The following is a 22,212-nucleotide window of genomic DNA, read 5'->3' as shown; positions in this document are numbered from 1 at the left end:
CCACGTTTACGAAAGTGCTTGCATTGAAGCCGCGTTTGTCGTGGTTCTCCCATGGGCTGGCAGTATTAAGCCATATATCACTGTAAAATTTAATTAATTTATAGAACAATTGTATAGCATTTTTGAAAATATGTAGTGGTATGTTCTTGCGATTATGTGTAGTCAGATTTAATCTAACAAGAGGTCTGTTACAGGTTCTTATACACACAGTTTAGACTGATGACCATTCACAGCTCATGTACCAGTAATATTTGTCGGTTTTTATACTTACCCTTTGGGAACATACCTTCTGGGAAGGCACTTCAACTGTGACTTTTGATCTGCTTGCAGTGACTGGTGCTAGTTTTGTGGTGTTCAGTGGGTCAATGAAGGAGTCATATGATGTAACTGCCAAATGCAGCATTGTTGAAGATGGAATTATGGTGCAGATCACCAAAGAAGCACTCGATGAGTTCAAGGTTAAACTACAAAATATGCAGGTGAGAAATTATATCTTCCATTCTCCATTCTTTTAGAGTCTTTGATATCAACATCTTTTCTTTTTTATATACATCTACATCACACAGAGCGGGAGAGGCTTGTATCACACGCAAGTCTTTCTTCTGGCCTTACTCTAGTCAAACCTGGTATCTGCTCTTTACATCGCCTATACATCGCCTATACATCTCCTATACATCGCCTATACATCGCCTATACATCGCCTATACATCGCCTATACATCTTCTATACATCTTCTATACATCTCCTATACATCGCCTATACATCGCCTATACATCTTCTATACATCTCCTATACATCTCCTATACATCGCCTATACATCGCCTATACATCGCCTATACATCATCTATACATCATCTTTACATCGCCTATACATCACCTATACATCACCTGTACATCACCTATACGCTATCCGCATAAAAGTAATAATGACCTCAACTTACATTTCACATTGATCTGTGCTACTGAACATGCCATGCGCAGATATGACGAATGATGAAAGGATTTTTACACAACATATGAACTTTAAGATGTTACACTTCCTGCTAGGATACTAAACCACAAATTTTCGTGATCAGATTTTCTAACCTCGTAACAATAATGACTATCAATAAGAGGAATGTCAACAGCTTCTAACCTCGTAACAATAATGACTATCGATAAGAGGAATGTCAACAGCTTCCTTAAGAAAAAAATAAATAAAACAAAATAAAAATAATAAATACACACTACATAAAAATCGCATACATATCATATACATGCCAATTATACATCAGTTACATGCATGACATATTTCGCATACATATCATATACATGCCAATTATACATCAGTTACATGCATGACATATTTTGTGGGTATGTGTGATACTTATCTGGTAGATAACGCTGCCATACTAGATACAAGTGGCGAGGAGGTAATACAACACACGAGTCGGGTAGATACCATGGACATCTATATACTAAAAGGATAATGAATTCATGTAATCTCCATTCGAATTAAAGCTTGGAAAATAAATGAAATAATACATAAAATGGTATGCAATAGCAGATTATCAGTTCTGATAAGCTTTTTCCATCTAAGAAATATTTTAAGCTATCCGCTCATTGTACAATAACTCATCTGCTCTGAAACATTTTTACTATTAGGCCACCACTAATATTCAAAGCATCTTCAACCTATAACCACCTAACACAAAAGTTCCCTATGTTGTAATGCTCAGCAATACAGCTTGATAGGTATAGAAAGACTTCACAGGTAGATAAAGATAGTCTTGTTGAAGGTAAAGTGTCTGTGATGCTGCTTTGTATCTATACTTTTAATATTTAAACCAGCCAAAATTGCATTTTAAAGTTTCATTAATGATTCTAGATTTTTTAAATTTTATAAAAAAAACCTACCGTATAATAAAATATAGGTGAAGTATCTATAGGATTGTATCAAACCTGTTCAAGTTAAAAGAAGTGAGCCAACTGTTTATATGTATCCAACCATTTGATAGCAACAATCTTTACTATGATAAGACAAGTGTCTGTTTGTCTGTCTGTTTGTCTGTCTGTCCGAAGCCAGGGTTAGAAATAAGGATAAGTTTGCTTTGTATGGAGACTCCAAATTGAGACAATCAGCTTATTAGACTGACACTTTAACACCCGCACTCATCAGCCACCTCTCGGCCTTTCAGAGTAATTGTAAAAATAGTTATTCTTTATCACAGGAGAAGTGAACAGAATATATGAAGTTAAAAATGATCCTTTATTGATAATTTCCTATGGCATACCTGAGGATCTCTCACAGCGCGCTAGACTGCCAGGGTATTAGCGTCAATAATTTCTAAAGAAATTTCATTTACAAGGGTACCTCAACAGTTCAAAATTTGAATTCGATGAATTCAATAGCTAAAGGAGGTGTGACATAAAAATTTACAAACTTGAATCAGTAATAATTGTTTTTTCACATTTGAGTTATGTCAAAACCAAAATTTTATTTACGTGTCTGCACCTTGTCATAATCATTTAAACGGACACAGCTGTGTGTGTTCAAATGCTTGTGACAATGTATTTAGCTGTTGTCTATGCGATTCTTCATATAAGTGTATGCATAGATATACATGCATATAGCATACATCTATATTTATGGTTTACATCTTATTACAGCAGCTAAAATGTGATGTCGTACGTGTGTCATATTTAAACAAGTTTGATAAAAGCAAAAATACAAGTAATGCCAAACGTCACTGACTTTATCACTATTTCAACAGCGATATACGAGTATAGCATTATATTGAAGGAGATCGTAGTATTGCTTGCATCGATAGCAACCAGCACTGTAGACCATAATCGTATTGGTAGAAAGATATGTTTTTGTAGTGAAGTTTTACAGCAGCTCTGGGCAGAAGAAAACAATTTAATAATAACTAGCTGTGCTACCCGGCGTTGCCGGAGTATTAAAAATCAGCTTACCATATAAACAATGAGAAGTAATGAGAGTTGCCTGCCACTTGCTATTAGCCTTGCAGATTACCAATAGAAAATTTTAGTAAGCTAACTAATGACAATCACTTACTTATGCAATCACCCTGCGTGGTATGGAACGCCGTTGGGTATATTGTCCCATATAGTGACTTATATCGGCAAGCTAAATTGACTCATTCTCTGCGATCTATTGGGTAGGGTGTCGGACTGGTGAACAGTAGAGTCTGTGATCAAATCTCCTTTGGTACAGATTCTTTATTCCAAGATTTTAATACCTATAGCTGGCATACATACGGACATACTTTAAGAAATATATGTATATATATAGATAGGTGTGTTACTCCTAGCATTACGTTGTTTTAGTTGTGTAGATAGTCAGCTATATAACTATAATTACAGTAATCAGGCTTTGTTATTTACCTGCGTACTGCTTATGCTCATTTACCTGCGTAGTGCTTGTGCTCATTTACCTGCGTACTGCTTGTGCTCATTTACCTGCGTATTGCTTGCGCTTATTTACCTGCGTACTGCTTGCGCTTATTTACCCGCGTACTGCTTGTGCTCATTTACCCGCGTACTGCTTGTGCTCATTTACCTGCGTACTGCTTGTGCTCATTTACCTGTGTACTGCTTGCGCTTATTTACCTGCGTACTGTTTGTGCTCATTTACCTGCGTACTGCTTGTGCTCATTTACCTGCATACTGCTTGTGCTTATTTACCTGCGTAGTGCTTGTGCTCATTTACCTGCGTACTGCTTATGCTCATTTACCTGCATACTGCTTGTGCTTATTTACCTGCATACTGCTTGTGCTTATTTACCTGTGTAGTGCTTGTGCTCATTTACCTGCGTACTGCTTGTGCTTATTTACCTGCATACTGCTTGCGCTTATTTATCTGTGTAGTGCTTGTGCTCATTTACCTGCGTACTGCTTGCGCTTATTTACCTGCGTACTGCTTGCGCTCATTTACCTGCGTACTGCTTGTGCTTATTTACCTGCGTACTACTTGTGCTTATTTACCTGCGTACTGTTTGTGCTCATTTACCTGCGTACTACTTATGCGCATTTACCTGCGTACTGCTTGTGCTCATTTACCTGCATACTGCTTGTGCTTATTTACCTGTGTACTGCTTGTGCTCATTTACCTGTGTAGTGCTTGTGCTCATTTACCTGCGTACTGCTTATGCTCATTGACCTGCGTACTGCTTGTGCTCATTTACCTGCGTACTGCTTATGCTCATTTACCTGCATACTGCTTATGCTCATTTACCTGCATACTGCTTTTGCTCATTTACCTGTGTACTACTTGTGCTCATTTACCTGCGTACTGCTTATGCTCATTTACCTGCGTACTGCTTATGCTCATTTACCTGCGTACTGCTTATGCTCATTTACCTGCATACTGCTTGTGCTTATTTACCTGTGTACTACTTGTGTTCAAGGGCGTCAAATGATTATAAAGTGTTTCGTAAGGTAATAACTCTCAATTGAGTTGTGGTCGCCTGTCCCACCATTTTCTTATCCTTTTCACATGTCAATCATTTTCACAAAGTCCTAGGCTTTGTCACTGTCATGTCTTTAAAGTAGTTATCATAAAACCAAAAATATTTTTCTTCTGTTCATCCACTTAATGCTTACAGAATAATGGAGGATGTTTGCTGTGCTTTTTTGTTTATCATCTCTCATGCCAATGAACCTCAATGATGTTTGTGTCAAACTACGTTGAATTTATATTTAAAAAAGGTAATACATCCGCAGAAAAACATCGCGCTTGCTAGAATTGATGTATAATAGAAGATGATCACTAAACTTATTTCAATTTGGAATCAACATGGTGCTGAGCTCACATAAAATTTCAGTCGAACTCTTTCTTAAGGAAGCTGTTGACATTCCTCTTATCGATAGTCATCGTTGTTACAAGGTGAGAAAATCTGAACACGAACATTTGTGGTTTAGTATCCTAGCAGGAAGTGTAAAATCTTAAAGTTCACACGTTGTGTAAAAATCCTTTAATCATTCGTCGTATCTGCGCATGGCATGTTCAGTAGCACAGATCAATGAGAAATGTAAGTTAAACCATAACTGTCACGAACAACTTTTATTGTATTTTCTAAGTAAATCAGACACGCTGATTCCGATTTTGTACTCAAAATAAAGATTAGTCCACTAACCTTCAAAGTCATTTAGGCTTTTTTAAAGCGTTTCAATATCCGTTTCAAAAACAACACAATCGGCATTACAAGCTCCGCCCATAAATATGTGACGAAACCTAGCTTTTTCAGAAACGGAAGTTAGGAAAGTTTAGTCCGATTTAGAATAATAGAGATGGGTGTCTTAAAACCCATTATTATCTAAATCCAGCCTGTAAAATAATTTCAGTTTTTTATGAAAGGGATATAAACTATTTAAAATTGCTCGCAGCTTGTTACATGACGTTTAAATGGGCTGGACGCCGAGAAAAATGAGCTCAAAAAGCGCGGTTTTATCACGAGCTAGCGTTGTTATCGCGCTTTTTAAATATGCAATGCTAAATAGTTTATCTACCTTTCAGAAAAGACTGATATTATTTTTAAAGCTGGATTCAGATATTAATAGATTTTAAATCACCCATCTCTATTATTCTAAATCGGTCTAAACATCTCTACGTAACTTCTGTTCCTAAAAAGCTAGGTTACGTCAAGTATTTATGGGCGGAGCTTGTTATGCCGATCCGTGTTGTTTTCGAGACCGATATTAAAACGCTATAAAAAATCCTTTATTACTCTGAAAGTTAGTGGCCTAATCTTTATTTTGATTACAAAATCGGAATCAGCATGTCTGATTTACCTAGTAAATATGATAAAAGTTGTTCGTGGCAGTTATGGTTTAAGGTCATTATAGCTGTGTAGTTGAATGTTGGGCCTAAACTGACAGCTCTTAGCTATTGCCACACAAAAAGACCACCCAAATGCCTAAGCTTAGCTATTTTAATTAAAGCAGTGAATGGAAATGAAGAGAGCACAACCAATGTGATCAGTTGGCATTAACCAGAAAATCTGATGTATAATATAGCTTAAAACCAAAAGTTAGCTGGGCTACTATATTGCTCACCTCTTGCTTTTGTGACAATCACCACAGAAATGCGGCTATCAAACATTCCTTGATCAACTGGGTTCAAAAGGTGACAGGCAAGCTAGTAAGGATGACACTATTATGGATACTATTCTACCTAGTAATAGTACAATCTATTTCTAAAAGTATGTCCGCATGTATGCCGGCTATAGCTATTAAAATCTTGGATTAATGAATCTGTACCAAAGGAGATTTGATCTCAAACCCTATGGTTCACCTGTCCAACGCCCTACCCAATAGGTCACAGAGAATGAGTTGATAGTCTGCTTATATAAGCCCGCTATATTATATACCCGCATACCCAACGGCTTTGCATACCACGCAGGGTGATTACATAAGTAAGTGATTGTCATTAGTTAGCTTACTAAAATTTTCTATTGGCAATCTGCCAGGCTAATAGCAAGTGGTAGGCAACTCTCATTACTTCTCATTGTTTATAAGCTGATTTTTAATATTCGGCCAACGTTGGGTAGCACAGCTAGTAATAGTACAAAGACATTAATAAATAATGATATCAATTTCATGTAGATTGGCTTATTGAGAGCCATTGTGCCAAAGTCAACACTTGTTAGCACAACAATTGCTATATCCCAAATCTGGTCTAGTACTATGTTTATTGTAATATATTATTTGCTATATAAACATTGTGAACTTGTTATCAAACCTAACTTTTAAATTGTGCGATGTTATTAGTTGTTGATGCCAATCGGCCAATCGTAAGAGTATTATTTGAATTCAATTGTAAAATTTCAAAAGTCACTAAAGTTCACTGCTATTCAATTTCAATTTTTATGTTTATCATATATCAAATTTTATGTTTATAATAAAAATTTGTGAACACAGTTTTCTGTTTTAGCTACCTTAAAAATGTGAAATCGGTCCATTTTTAACTTTTTTGTTACACAAGCATATGGTAAATGTCACATAGGCAGCAACAAAAATGCATACTTCAGATAGAACCATTTCAACATATCACTGCGTAAAGGCAGGCTGAGAAAGGCAAATCGCAATTTGGTTTTAGCATAAATCTAAATGTAAAAGTAATTCTTGTGTGAAGTTTGTGTCTTACTTCCTTTAAAGGTTGACTTGCAACAAAACTCACATTACAGATATTTGGTATGAAAAGATTCACCATGGCTTACTCTCTTGTGTTGTAGGTGCAAAATATGTGGAAATGTGATTACAAGCTCTTAAAAGCTCAAAAAACGAACAGTTAATCGCAGCCATCACAAAAGCGCCGTAGTTTGGAATCTCTTTACTTGGCTGACGTACTCCAACAGTTTGGTTATTGTTTTGACCCGTGATGTTATCACGTGAAATTAAAGGCTAGTGAAAGGCTCAATATAAAACGTCTCGTAGCACTAGTTTATGACAATTACTTAGGTTTTACCGAAAAGTCCGTATCAAATATAAATGATCGCTACTTCACAGTATTGTTTCAGCTTGCTCTAATCATCTAGTCGCAATTTGATCATGTGACTCATACTTTCTGCGGAATCGCGCGAACAGTTTCTGCAACATTTTTCGACTATCGCAGGTGACCAACAGGCTCCTCATGTTTAGCAGAGGATGATATGCACTCCTTCGAGCTAAGGTTAAAAAATTAAATGATTTTTTACGGTAGGTTTTGATATATCAGTGCTCAAATGACAGATTTACATATATGATGAAATAGACGTGTAAGGACAATAGACATGGTTTTATTAAATGCGTGAAGTATATTTGTGAAAATATTTCGAGGAATGAGGTTGCTTGAAAGTGTAAACAGAAGCCATCTTGTTCAACTACTGCCCATTTGAGCCATTTTGGAAATGGATTTCAATCTACTACATTTTCGTGATGGCTGCGATTAACTGTTCGTTTTTGAGCTTTTAAGAGCTTGTAATCACACTTTCACATATTTTGCACCTTCAACACAGCAGAGTAAGACGTGGTGAATCTGTTGATATCAAAAACTGTAATGTGAATTTTGTTGCAAGTCAACCTTCAATGCACCTCGGGGCCTTATCCTACCTTCGCTCTATATCTTCATTTGTAGTTACTTTTTGTTGCTTTATAATCAGTACACACACATCACCAGTGCTGCGAAACAGGTATATGTTGCAAAGAGCAGGTATATATGGGAAAGAGCAGGTATATATGGCAACGAGCAGGTATAGAAAGCAACAAGCAGGTGTATATAGCAAAGAGCAGGTATGTATAGCAAAGCGCAGGTATATATAACAAAGAGGAGGTACAGTGAAACTCGGATAACTCAAACTTCAAGGGACCGAGCAAAAGTGTTCGAATTATCAGAGCGTTCAAGTTATCAGAGCACCGTCACAAGTCCATGTTTTTACTTATTTATTAGTAGATACATGTACATATACAATCTATAATATAAAGCAAAAGCACAAATGGCTTGTTTCAAATTAAATGCTTCTAATGTAAAGTTTAAAACGTTTTTATCAAAAAGTATAGAGATTTTTCTATCACTTGAGATTGGTTCGTTGTTTGAGGTGATGTTATTGCCAGGACGTTTTTTAGATTGACATTGGCAAAACTTGATCGTTGTTGAAATGCTCAAAAGAAAAGACATCTTTTTCTTTTGAGCGTTTTACCCACGATCAATTTTGCCGATTTTTCTTGAAGTTTATGCAAAGATTACCTCACTTTACCTCGCTTCCGAAGGGCGATCGTTACGCGGATGTTTGGTATAAATCAAATTTCACCAAACCTTTAGAAAAGTCGTTGACAAAAATATTTTGCCGATGGTGGTAATAACGACGCTTATGAATTACGAAAAGTTGAGGTTTACCTCTATGGCTTGGAATAAAGTGATTTTCTAAAGCGATAGCAACCATTTCGGTAGCCGTTGGGCAAAAAACAGTTCGAATTAACAGTGTTGAGTACGAGTTATATAGAGCCATTTATCATTGCGTGGGAACGGACCAAGCAAATCCATTCGAGTTAACCATGTGTTCGATATATCCGAGGGCGAGTTATCCATGTTTCACTGTATATATAACAATGAGTCGGTGTATATAACAAAGGGCAGGTGTGTATAACAAAGAGCAGGTATATATAACAAAGAGCAGGTGTATATAACAAAGAGCAGGTATATATAACAAAAAGCAGGTGTATATAACAAAGGGCAGGTGTATATAACAAAGAGCAGGCATGCGTCGCAACGAGCTGATATATATTTAGCAAATAGCTGGTATACGTATATAGCTAAAAGCAGGTATATATGACAAAGAGCAGGTAGATTTAGTATGTGTAATGCATATTGAGTATTGTCAGCCTAATATGACATAGGCATACTAGAAAGTCTTATGTATGCCCCGGACTATCGGGACTTTCTCTAATGTTACTTGTGACTCATTAACTAGGAATATACTGTGACATGCAGTCGGACAGATGAGGGCAAGGAGCCAAATGAACAAGTCAGAATTGTCTGGATTGACGACTACAAGGACTATAACATCGGGTGAGGAGTCGTCATATCAACTTTCAGTTATAAAGCTCCTTGAATGTGTCTGGAGTTAGTTGACCTATTACCACTGTTAGGCCGCCACGGGCGGCAGAGATAATCCAAATTTTTTATCTTTCGTATAATAAGTGGTTCATGTTATCCTTTTTGCTATTAGTCCACAACAAGACTCCAACATATCGTAAGGTTATAATCGAACTGTAAATATATACAACCCTGAAGTTGTTTTTTTTTATCTCTGACCTAAATGTTTGACATTATGTCTGAAAGTTTGTGGTGTTTTATTGTATGCGTAGGATTAAGAGTGTCATATGCATCGTTTTTGACAATTTCATGTTCATCACACTTTAGGGTTGTTAGCCCAGTAGATGAGTTTCCCATGGATGGAGTTGTGTCATTACGGGTAAAGTCCTTCAATGACCTCACTCGTGACAGCTACACAATACGCTGGACTGAGGTGGGTACACATACACATGCCTGTAGCTCTGCTTCTCCCTTTCCTTTCTAATCTTGATACATATCCATAAACAAACTCAATGCATCAGTTTTACTTACCGCTAAGATATCTTAAAGGTTGACTTGCAACAAAATTCACATTACAGTTATTTAGTATCAAAAAGTTCACCATGTCTTACTCTGCTGTGTTGTAGGTTCAAATTATGTGAAAATGTGATTATAAGCTCTTAAAAGCTCAAAAATGAACAGTTAAAAAAATCGGCCGTAGGTTGTAATCCCTTTATTTTGATGACGTACTCAACTCGACGTGGTTGTTTTGACGTGTGATATTAAAAGGCCAATGGAAGGCTCAATATAACACTTCTCGTAGCACTAGTTTTATGACAAACACTTCAGGTTCTACCGGAAAGCCCTTATCAAATATAGATACTCGCTACCTTATAGTTTCATTTCAGCTTGGTCTGATCATCTAGTCATAATCTGATAATGTGACCCATATTTTCCGCCAAATGGCGCGAACAATTTCTGCAACATTTTTCGACCATCACAGGTGACCAACAGGCGCCTCATGTTTATCAGAGGATGATATGCACTCCCTCGAGCTAAGGTTGAAAAATTAAACTAATTTTTAGGCTAGGTTTTGAAATAGCAGTACTCAAAGTGACAGCATTACGATGATAATGAAATAGACGCGTAAAAACAATAGACATGGTTTTATTGAATGCGTGAAGTTTATTTGTGAAACTATTTTGATGAATGAAGTTGCGTGAAAGTGTGAACAAAAGCACATTGTGTTCAACTACGTCACATTTGAGCCGTTTCAAGAGAGATTCTAACCTACGCCCGTGTTCGGGATGGCTGCGATTAACTGTTCGTTTTGAGCTTTTAAGAGCTTGTAATCACATTTCCACATATTTTGCACCTGCAACACAGCAGAGTAAGACATGGTGAGCCTTTCGACATCAAATACCTGTAATGTAAATTTTGTTTTAAGTCAACCTTTAAAACTGAAGATTGTAGATGGAGATGTTCTCAGAAAATCTGATTGTTTCTTTGTTTTTTATTTCTGTATATGCGTTATCATTTAGGTATTCTTTGTGCAAGTTGACGAGTCACGTCTGACAGTCGACGCGACAGAGATCACTCAGTTTAGTGAAACGGTAGCCAACTCAACCTGCTGCGCTCTAGCTCCCTTCCTTTCACTCCTCTACCAGCAGGGCATGAAGAAGGTCGCCCTTCGAGTTACCCTTGGTCCCGAGCAGGTGAGCAGATTCGTCGTATCACTTTACCGCTGAAATGCTTAACTTGTAATATTTACAAGTAGGCGCTAGCTTCTCCAAGTAAATAGCATGCATTTTACAGCTCTAAAAGTTGAATTGTTGCTTAAGCATTCTATGAATAGTAGATAGAATTAATTTATTGAAAACGACATTTAAACATCACAAGGCATACTTTCAAATAGTTGCAATAAATTATCCTCGACCTACAAACTTTCCAAATTTCATTATAGACTGTTTACAGGTTTACTCACAACTGGACAGCCCTTGTGTTTGCTTTGACTGAATTGTTCATAAGAAAAACTAATAAATGTTTATAATGATGCTTGTTTAATTTTGTATTTGTATATAATGATACACACACATAGCTGTTGAAAGAGAAATAGAGGAACTTAGTAAGATCACATGAGTAGACTACAGTAGAAGCTTCTGCAATGTAAATAATCCGTTCCAGAAACGTTTTTACGTTTCTAGAACGAATACGGATTTTAGGTTATAAGAACAGTAAAATACGTGTAAATTACCTAATCCGTTCCAAGATCTTCCCAAACTCACCCTTTGGCAATAGAAAAAGAAAAAACTAGACTTATTAATTTGTTGGCTGTATCGTAGCTGTAATATTATTAGTTTGCATCAACAACTTGTCTCCTTTTTCTGATCAGCTTCACTGGTTTTATAGACTATGATTGCGGTAATTGTATAATCAGTTCATGGGGAATGCACATATTCGACGTCCATTTACAACAATTTGTTCATTTTTTCTAGACAGCAAGGTCGCCATATTTGTAGAAAACGATCGTTTTTCTTTTATTTAATAGTGCTTTTTGGTGTTGTTTTGATACTATAATAAAAAAATTGTAAACAAAAGCATCGTTTTCAAAATTTCATTGCAAAAGCTTCATGTTTTTAACAATAAAATTGTCTATAAAGATGGCCGACAACGATAAAATGACGTCACAAAAAACAAAGGATAGATTTAATATGTCGTTTTTTCTCACAAGTGCTGCGAGATAGCTTACCATTCACATCGAATAACTTTCTATCATTGTATATACTGTAGCAGATTTACATTGGTGAACAGTTTGTTTTCTGGCCAAAGTTACCAGTTTTGGTAAGAGTAAAAACATTCAGCGTAGAGGTCAAATACAAAAAGAAAGTAGATTTATTCAGTTTAAATACTGTCGCTAACACAGTTTATTAATAACTAGTTATTTTGTTAACAAGTCTTTTAATAAATTGTAATATTGTATTTTTCTAAGCTTTCAAGCTCTGATAATATTCATGCTTTACGTAAACCTTGCGTGACCTCGCTTACATAAACTTCGTAACTAGGATTCTATACTGACAGTTCTATTGGTTAAGTCACCCTCAAAATAGTAAAAATATGACTCACCCTACTTTTCATGTCAAGGAAAAACTGAGATAAAACTGTTCTTCTGCAACTTATGACATACTTGATAGTATGGATAAACTTACATTAAAATGTGCTGACTCAGTCACACCAGGAAACTCAAATTTTAAACTGTATACTGTAAGAACTTGAGTGGTGTTCAACACTGTTACAAGATTTAGCTTTTCTTGAGCTTCTGATTTTTGAGAGGAATTGTCATCGGGAAGCGAGTTGAACTTGTCTTGTGACAATAAAATAGATTGAAAAGAGATGTGTTTATCATCCATCAACTGAGCCATAGGAGAACATGCTAAAAATAATCTTCTATTGGCAGTGGAATAGTATCTGCTTCATGGCTTATAAGCTCAGATTTGTTACAGAGATATCATATTCTACTTGAAGACAAATTTTGAGATCTTCATCTATACTGAAACTTGCGAAGAGATTAAAATAGTAATCACTTGACAACAAGCTAATAGTTTTACTTAATTTATCTTGTAATCTATTCCTATTGGTTAGTCAACTCAAAAGGCAATGTCATTTTCATTTGGGTTCTAAAAGTTGTCATTACGTGTCATCAAACAACGCCTGAATAGAAATTGAAGAGTAAAAACTGATTGCGCATAGGTTTAATTCTGAGTGTCGCAATAGCTACAGTTACTTACACAACCATGGTCTAAGTGCCATATACGTATTGCCATGATCAATCCGGTTTGTTTGGTTATTATTGACTTCGGCACTTGATTGGTCTGTCTGTCTGTATGTCTGTACTAGCCAGAATACTTGTTTATATTATATTATGCTCATCTTCTTTGGATGTATTTACTCTCATCGCAAGTTTCAACGCTTCTGTCTGTTTTCTCGGTCATAGGGGCCACATTTTACACATGACTTGTTTATTTAAATATTTTATTTATTGCAACCCAACACTTATTCATTATATCATTATAATGATAGCAATCAGAGCCACCAGTTGGTTTCTAGTAGATAGCATGGTAACCATAGTTTTAATAAAAATTAAATATTATATGGTTCATTTCCTTCAAAATAATAATAGTATGACATCAATTTGTACCTACTTTGTGACATTAATAAGGCATAAGGTGACACGGATATCACAACTCATGGATAAACTTGTTTCGGAGTCAGACATAACAAACAATCAGGCAGCATGTTGTAGGGAAATATTGTGAAGTGAAATAGGTGTATGCTGACGTACGCATTAGACAGCTGAGATTATGAAGAAAAAAACAATCCTTTTTTTAATGTGTTTTACGTATACCCTTATCAATATATGCAACTCTTTACACTTGCACTATTTTCTGAAGCCTTCCAAGAAGTTAAAATAGGTGGAGCCAAAGATTTTTGGATTCAAAGAAGCTAATTTAACCAGTTAATTATTTTCCGAGTTAAGTCGGATGATTTCAATGAGCAGTGAGCTATGTTCAAGGGAATCTGATCATGTAATGTAGGGTCTGTGGCTGCTTATCCCTGTAAATTGGTCTGCCAACCAGATAAAGAGAATACATGTCGCCTATTTGTCTATTCATTTGAACAATAAAAATATATGTTTATTATGAAAAGGTTTAATTTACTTCTAGCATTGTGTAGGCGGGAGGAAGGGTTGATCAGTTCTTGCCGTATACAGCGTTCTCTAAAATTCGGTGAGACCTTCAGATCTATTTACATCTTTGATAGATCTTTGCATTTGAGAACGCTTGTAAAAAGTTGCTATCGAAGTCATGAAAATTTTCACAAGGATGACAAATCTAAGTTATGCAGTTGCTTGAGTGACAGATAGTGACCGACCTTTCTCCAACAGATATGCTGCAATTGAAAGCATATCTGTTGGAGGTAGGTCTAAAGGTTGTGTCAACATGAATATAAATCTGAAAAAAAAATTTGCTGGAAAGTGAGTGCAATTCTTGTTTTACATCTCCAACTGCTGGAGGAGTAGTTACCATCACCTCCTACTGCTGGAGGAATAGTTACCATCACCTCCGACTGCTGGAGGAGTAGTTACCATCACATCCTACTGCTGGAAGAGTAGTTACCATCACCTCCTATTGCTGGAGGAGTAATTACCATCACCTCCGACTGCTGGAAGAGTAGTTACCATCACCTCCGACTGCTGGAGGAGTAGTTACCATCACATCCTACTGCTGGAAGAGTAATTACCATCACCTCCTATTGCTGGAGGAGTAATTACCATCACCTCCGACTGCTGGAAGAGTAGTTACCATCACCTCCGACTGCTGGAGGAGTAGTTACCATCACATCCTACTGCTGGAGGAGTAGTTACTATCACCTCCTACTGCTGGAGGAATAGTTACCATCACATCCTACTGCTGGAAGAGTAGTTACCATCACCTCCTATTGCTGGAGGAGTAATTACCATCACCTCCGACTGCTGGAAGAGTAGTTACCATCACCTCCGACTGCTGGAGGAGTAGTTACCATCACATCCTACTGCTGGAAGAGTAATTACCATCACCTCCTATTGCTGGAGGAGTAATTACCATCACCTCCTACTGCTGGAGGAGTAGTTACTATCACCTCCTACTGCTGGAGGAGTAATTACCATCACATCCGACTGCTGGAGGAATACTTACCATCACCTCCGACTGCTGGAAGAGTAATTACCATCACCTCCTACTGCTGGAGGAGTAGTTACTATCACCTCCTATTGCTGGAGGAGTAATTACTATCACCTCCTATTGCTGGAGGAGTAGTTACCATCACCTCCGACTGCTGGAGGAATATTTACCATCACCTCCGACTGATGGAGGAATAGTTACCATCACCTCCTACTGCTGGAGGAGTAGTTACCATCACATCCTACTGCTGGAGAAGTAGTTACCATCACCTCCTACTGCTGGAGGGATACTAACCATCACTTCCTACTGCTGGAGAAGTAGTTACCATCACCTCCTATTGCTGGAGGAGTAATTACTATCACCTCCTATTGCTGGAGGAGTAGTTACCATCACCTCCGACTGCTGGAGGAATACTTACCATCACCTCCGACTGATGGAGGAATAGTTACCATCACCTCCTACTGCTGGAGGAATACTTACCATCACCTCCGACTGATGGAGGAATAGTTACCATCACCTCCTACTGCTGGAGGAATACTTACCATCACCTCCGACTGCTGGAGGAGTAGTTACCATCACCTCCGACTGCTGGAGGAGTAGTTACCATCACCTCCAACTGATGGAGGAGTAGTTACTATCACCTCCGAGGATAAATTACCATTATAAAAAATTGGAGAACTTGTCGCTGTATTGTATGTAATCAAGCAGCATTTCAAATTAACCCTGAATTGTCATCTGGTCATTGTGTTAACAGAAGATTGTCGTATTCAGCTGGTGTCAGTCCATTCAATACTTGTTACTGTCCTTTGGGTGTCAGTGCATTTAATACTTGTCAACATTCGGCAGGTGTCAGTACATTCAGTATTTGACAACATTCAGCGGGTATCAGCACATTTAGTACGGTACTTGATAATATATAGCTGGTGTCATTGCATTTATTACTTGTCAACATTCAGCAGGTGTCAGTACATTTAGTACCTGATAATATTTAGCAGGTGTCAGTGCATTCACTACTTGTCAACATTCAGCTGGTGTCGGTATGTTCAGCACTTGTCAACATTCATCACATATCGAATGCAACAGTGACTCGTGGATATGGGGTGATGAATACTAGCACGAATAGGATTGAGAAAAAGTAAAACAATCAAACTAGGCACTAATCTCAACTAAATCTTTTTCCGTTGTTTGCCTGCCAGCTGCTTACTTGAAAATATTTAAATTTGTTTTTTTAACTTATAAATTAAACCACAAACCAATACCTAATCTGTCAAACACACTGTTAATAGTATTGCACTACCATTAATTGGCAACATTTATTGGTTTGTTTACTGTGTTTTCTACATACAGTTGTTGCCCTGCGCACAATCTACGCATCTCCCCGCTTTAAATGTTATCAATTTCGATTACTCGCTGCTTTAGAGATGCCTAGATGAAGCATCGCATAAGTTATGAGAGACACTAATATTGATGGTAAAATAGTGAAAATTAAAGATTCTTTACCATTCCGTATTTAGGCACTTCTAGTCTACAATCGTTATATATTATTGTTTTGTAGATTTTATGCTCAGGGCTTATTTTTTTCAAAAGATTCTGTTGCATATCCTGTTTTACTTCATTTTCACACCTCATCACCAACTCTATTGATAAAGTCACGTCAGCTCATCCATCTTAACAAATCTTTGTCATAAATCAATGTCACACATTAAATTCTGGTTTGGTAAACCACGTTATTCCTTCCAACAACATTATAAGTTCATTGTTTCTCATTCTTTTGGTCACTGCTAAACACAACCAGATACAAGTAGTGTTTCTATTAACCTTTTGGTTCTGTTACATTTTACAATCAAACTACTGTGTGGCTGTAACTTCTGTTGTTTTTTTCTCATAGACCAATGCTTACTCAAGCGTCTTCTGTTCGCATATGGAGTTGTGCTCACCACAAGGCTGCACACACGCGCCACTGTTTAGCTTTTCTCTGTATTTCAAACTCGCAATACCAACAGGTGTATCTGTCACTTTGTTCGTTCTATAAATCATAATTATTTATTGTAATTATCAAGTTATTCAATTATAGGATAGTTTAATTAATTTATTGTCGGTCTCGTCACATTGCGCAAGTTCCTAGTTATAATTTGCTAATTATCTTCACAGTAGGTTTGCTTAAGGAAACACTTTTAAACTATTGTCTGCAGAGTCACTGCAATAATGTGATTCGTCTAGTCAATGTTTGATTAATAGATGTTAAGGAGTGCTTCATTTCCTATGGTTCACAATGCCAAGGTAGCAGGTCAAACAACCATCTGTAATTATTTGATATTATTTATTGTCTCCCCATGCGTAGAGCCTAGCTATTTTAGCTAGGCTCTATGCATGGGGAAACATATTTTAGCTGATCCAGTTTCATGGAAGAGGTTTAAAATAGGTATAACATAACTCATTTAATATATTTTGTACAACTTTCTAAAGTTTTGAGTTGTGGTATTCTGTGAGAAAATGAATCGCAAATGTAAGTGATTTTTACAAAAGTTCAGAATTAGTCACCTGCGCTAATTGATCTTATTCCAAAACTAATAGAATAATTCTTATTACCAGTATAATAAGAGTGGTGTTCCATGGCATGACAAAATCCTCGCGTGATGGAAAAGTTATAAGAGCAGACTGCCAGAGCTCTATGTATTACCTGCGGCTTATTCAATGTGGAACAGTGGGACAACTCCACGTAATGTGGGGGCCCAATTGGTAATCTTAGAACTTTCATTTTTAATTAAAATGCACATTGGTCTATCCGTTTAGAAATTCATCGCACATTAAGGACAATTGAACTCTATGAGCAGTGTAGCAATTTGCATTTAGAATGAAAGACGAAGAATTAAAAAAAAATTGACAAGATCACTGCTCTCCTACGCAACCCGAATGCTGTACTGATTGTTCAATTATATTCGAATACATTTGTAGTAGATTATTTCTAGCTTGTGCTAGTAATGCACAGACCTAAAAAGTATCATTTAAGGGTCATGTTGGTCCCAAGGCTTCGCTATACACACCGAGGGCGTGCGTCTCCTGCTTTGCCAATGAATTAGCTACGCCATGTGGATTCATCTGGTCGACATGAACACGTTGGTCTATGTTGGAAGAAATAGAACCAGCACTTGTGTGATTGGCTGAAATAGTTTATTCTAACGAACAATCTTGATTCCAATTTATTCGTTCTCCGCGCAAACTATTTTTTTCAAAGATTTGCATTCGAACAATGGTAACAACAGGGCTTTACACAAAAATTTATTTATATATGGACAGAGATTTTTACATTTGTAAGAGATATATAGTGTAAAAGCCACTAGTTTTAGTTAAACTTATTCATGAAACCTTTCAGATAGTACTTGAGGTATTTAGTTCTGTTAAACGCCAGTTTTCTATTTTAACTTGATTTGTGTTGTGAACCCAAAATACCGTAAATCTCTATTTTTCTAAAACGTTTTTCATATACGTTGAAGTATCAGACCTAGTTAAACAAAGCACTACATTGATTATAAAATATTACCCTAGTGCTGTTTTTAAATATTTTGATTGTGTTGATTTCAATGGTTTTCTGAAAAAAAATGTAAAGATTTAGAGTTAGAAAACGGACATAATGTTTTTAATTTTTAAAGACATTTTAAAGTTAGAATACGCCATAACAATGGCTGCTATTGATACAGTGTCATCGTACCTGTGCTGTGGTATCGTACAAGTACGATGTTCTTGAAGAGTATTCTCATCGTTCATCGAAATGCTGTAAAGTCTTCAGGTAAGATTGTTAACCACACATTGGGCGAATCTGAAACAATGGATATGATTTAGACCTTGGTAACTTCAAATCAGAGCTTAGTTCTTATGATTGTGACCATCGATTTTTTTCAGATACACCGTCACTAAAATCGTGGCAACCGCTGCAGCAACAACGAAAGAATTAATTGTTATCGCTGTAACCAATTCATTATTAGTACTGAAATGTGGACACTTTTCTACTGATCACTTTCTATTATGTGTTCGTTAAGATAAAAAAAATGTCAAAGTGGTGGTCAAATAGAGGTGGCGTTCAATTAATGTGTGACGTACTTTCCAATCCTTCATCTATAGTGGCGTTCTATTAGAAGTTGCGTTAAAATAAAGGTGTCGTTCAAATACAGGTTTTACGGTTTGTGTACTTTTCTGTTTTTAGGGATAATAGCTTATAATTCTATAAGTGTGATTTTGGTTTTAAAATAATAATTTGAGCAAACATATAGTAATACAATTAGCCACACAAAAGTCATTAATCACTATCTTCAATTGTTGATGCGCTATGTTATATAATAAATACACTGACTATACGTCACTAATGGCTCTGGAAAATCTAACAATGACCTCATGGCCTTCACCTGACTCAGGTCAATCACCATTGGTCACTCTATCTCACCTTGTTTCGTAATGTCAGCGCGCGTGTAGCCACAGCTAGTATCTACTCTACCTGTCATCTCATTTCATCCATGTGTATGGCATGGCCTTCTCTCAGTTGAGACGTACTCTTATGAACGATTGTTAAATCAGTGTACGTAGTGAAGGTGTATTTCACAGGCTTTAAAAAATTATATTTTTTCGTCCTTTGGTTTAGGTTAAAAATAAAGTGAGTTATGTATTCCCGTCATCAAGTGCTGTTGTTTTCTTTCACCTTTTAGTAGATTACTGGGATAGATTAGTCCTTTTAGCGCCGTATTTAAAAGAAATTTCTGACGATGTTGAAAGACGGTTTGCATAGTTCTCTGCGAATGAACATATTTACAGGATTCTTATTGATAAATGAGAAAAGATGGATGGGTTTTAGTAACCTGCTAGATGCCAGCACCTTAATTGGTTTAGAAGCCTCGGTGCTAGCGATATTCTCATGGCATGTGAACGATAATTAAATTACTACAATAAGCTTCAAAGGTATATTTTAAGTATTTAATGTTACAGTAATTCCTTGACTGAGCTAATCGCTGGAGATTCTCCATATTTTGCAGTCAGTGCTTGTTGAATTAACATATAGTCAAATCGTGTCATTCTCCTACATATTAGCATATGACATCTTTGTATGTAGAGGGATGGAAGCAAAGGATGCAGGCATGAGTTCTTTAATAGTGCATCAAAAACGAGTCAGTTTTAAAATAAAACACTGGACAGTTGAACACTGATTGATGCAGTCATTTGTTACTCGCTAATTATGGACAAGGTTTAGGGAGACACGATAAACAATATATGCTACCCCTGTTGGTATATTGAGTATCGCATGTACAGTACATAGGTAACTCCGAGTACAACGGAGTTGTCTGCCCACAAACATTTTAATAGATTATCAGCTTTTCTAGCTGTCACTCCTTTTAAGCGCTTTATATTGCCTTGCTATTAAATTATGTTGCGATTATTGTCAACAATTGTCAGCTTGTGAGAAAACCTTGTGGCTAGAAGTAAAATCGAAAGGTTGACATCTGAATGGTAGCTAAATTGAATAGCAGGGAAATATTCAAACTTGGATCATGGGTATATGTTGGCTGAAAAAACATACACTCAGAATTTTGTATGCAAAAGAAGTTGTTCTATTTTCTCATTTCACTTTTGATTCGCTGTCGCCCTGTTGCTTTTCAACTGTGTATTTATGATTCTTTTCTGCCAGCCACTGAGTGCAACTTGACATATGCTATTGATATTTGAAGCAGGAGATTTGCAGTACGCTGGCCATGCATATTCCGTAGAATCCGGAGATAGTGTGATCGCTTGGGTTTATTAATGTTTATGATTAATGTCTCATTTCACTTCACATTATATTTTGATGGAAATGTGTTGTGAAATTGTTCCAAAAGCCTATGTATGCTGCCCTTTGTCATGCCCGCCTATGTTTTTCCATTTTTTTTCTTGGTTTCGAAAAAGTAGCCGGTAAAAAAATTGTTTGATGAAGCGATCAAGAAATTTAAACTAAAATATCTTTTTCCGTTTATAATGCAAGGTTATTTTAGTTTTGTTTAAATACAAACTGAAAATGTCAAAATCACTTGTCGTATTCACAGGTCGAGTACATCAGCGGATCTATGGGTAGTAGACTGACAGCAGAGGTCATGAACTCTTTGGATGGTGAACTTGTACCTGTACTGCACAGCGCTGCCTCTGCCATAACAGACTCTCTGCTTGTCCTTGAACTTATATTCCATATCTTGGAGTGATGATTTCCTGTTGTCTTCATAAAAGCATTCACACTGCCAACATCAGTTGCTTCTGACTGACATTGTCGGTATGACGCCGATTGCACTGGGTGACAACAGTTTGTGATTAAAGTATAACTGTAATTAATAAGCGCATACATAATATGGATTATGTGGCATAGGAATTGAGTCATGCATCTTTGTTGACCTGAGACTGACCTCCACTCCAGTCAGTTATGCCTACACATTACGCGGTGCTTTTTTTATCAGTGTGTCCCCTTGCATCACATGCTGATTACCAAATGCTGACTATGATCGTGCAAGGCTCAATATTACCTCATGTTTTTATACAAACTAGCTTATAACTTGGAAAGTTGTGCATTTCCTTTGGTATAAGCAGTTGTGCTGACAGAGGAAGCGTATGTGTAGAACTGTGGGTGATATGATTGGCTGAACTCTTGAGGAGACAATTGGGCCTGCTTTCGCTATATAGGTTACTTATTATGGGTGGTGTATTTATTTTAGCTTATCTTTTGAGTAACTATAATATGATTTGCTACGACATGAAATGTGATTTCATCTGTCCGTATATCTCTTTCTCTATTATTTCATATTCTTTAATATATGATAGTCTGACCTGAAAATTTTTATGTTCTTATGCTCAAATCTTTTACCAAAATGTGCGAAAGCGCCTATAAAATTATAGTGACAGCTCAGCAGTGAGAATTCTTTCCTCGGTAATAGGACT

General features: G+C 36.7%; 1 protein-coding gene across 2 annotated transcripts in view; it reads left to right on the top strand.

The window, feature by feature from the left end:
* The window catches only part of LOC137394945 (uncharacterized), a 59,415-nt gene extending 37,212 nt beyond the window's left edge, over positions 1–22,203 (top strand). Inside the window, exons 15-19 of one of the 2 annotated variants that reach the window (XM_068081719.1) lie at positions 331–479; positions 9,450–9,547; positions 9,902–10,007; positions 11,095–11,268; positions 21,333–22,203. In XM_068081719.1, coding sequence (XP_067937820.1) covers positions 331–479; positions 9,450–9,547; positions 9,902–10,007; positions 11,095–11,268; positions 21,333–21,485 — 680 coding nt within the window. In that variant the 3' untranslated portion in view covers positions 21,486–22,203. The remainder of the gene's footprint in view (positions 1–330; positions 480–9,449; positions 9,548–9,901; positions 10,008–11,094; positions 11,269–21,332) is intronic. The other variant, XM_068081718.1, reaches the window with a different exon arrangement.
* Positions 22,204–22,212: the final 9 nt, after the last annotated feature.

The sequence above is a fragment of the Watersipora subatra genome, chromosome 4 (genome assembly GCF_963576615.1).
Source record: "Watersipora subatra chromosome 4, tzWatSuba1.1, whole genome shotgun sequence".
Lineage (NCBI taxonomy): Eukaryota > Metazoa > Bryozoa > Gymnolaemata > Cheilostomatida > Watersiporidae > Watersipora > Watersipora subatra.
The sequence above is the reverse complement of the archived record's forward strand: the minus strand, read 5'-3'. Positions and strand labels throughout refer to the sequence as shown.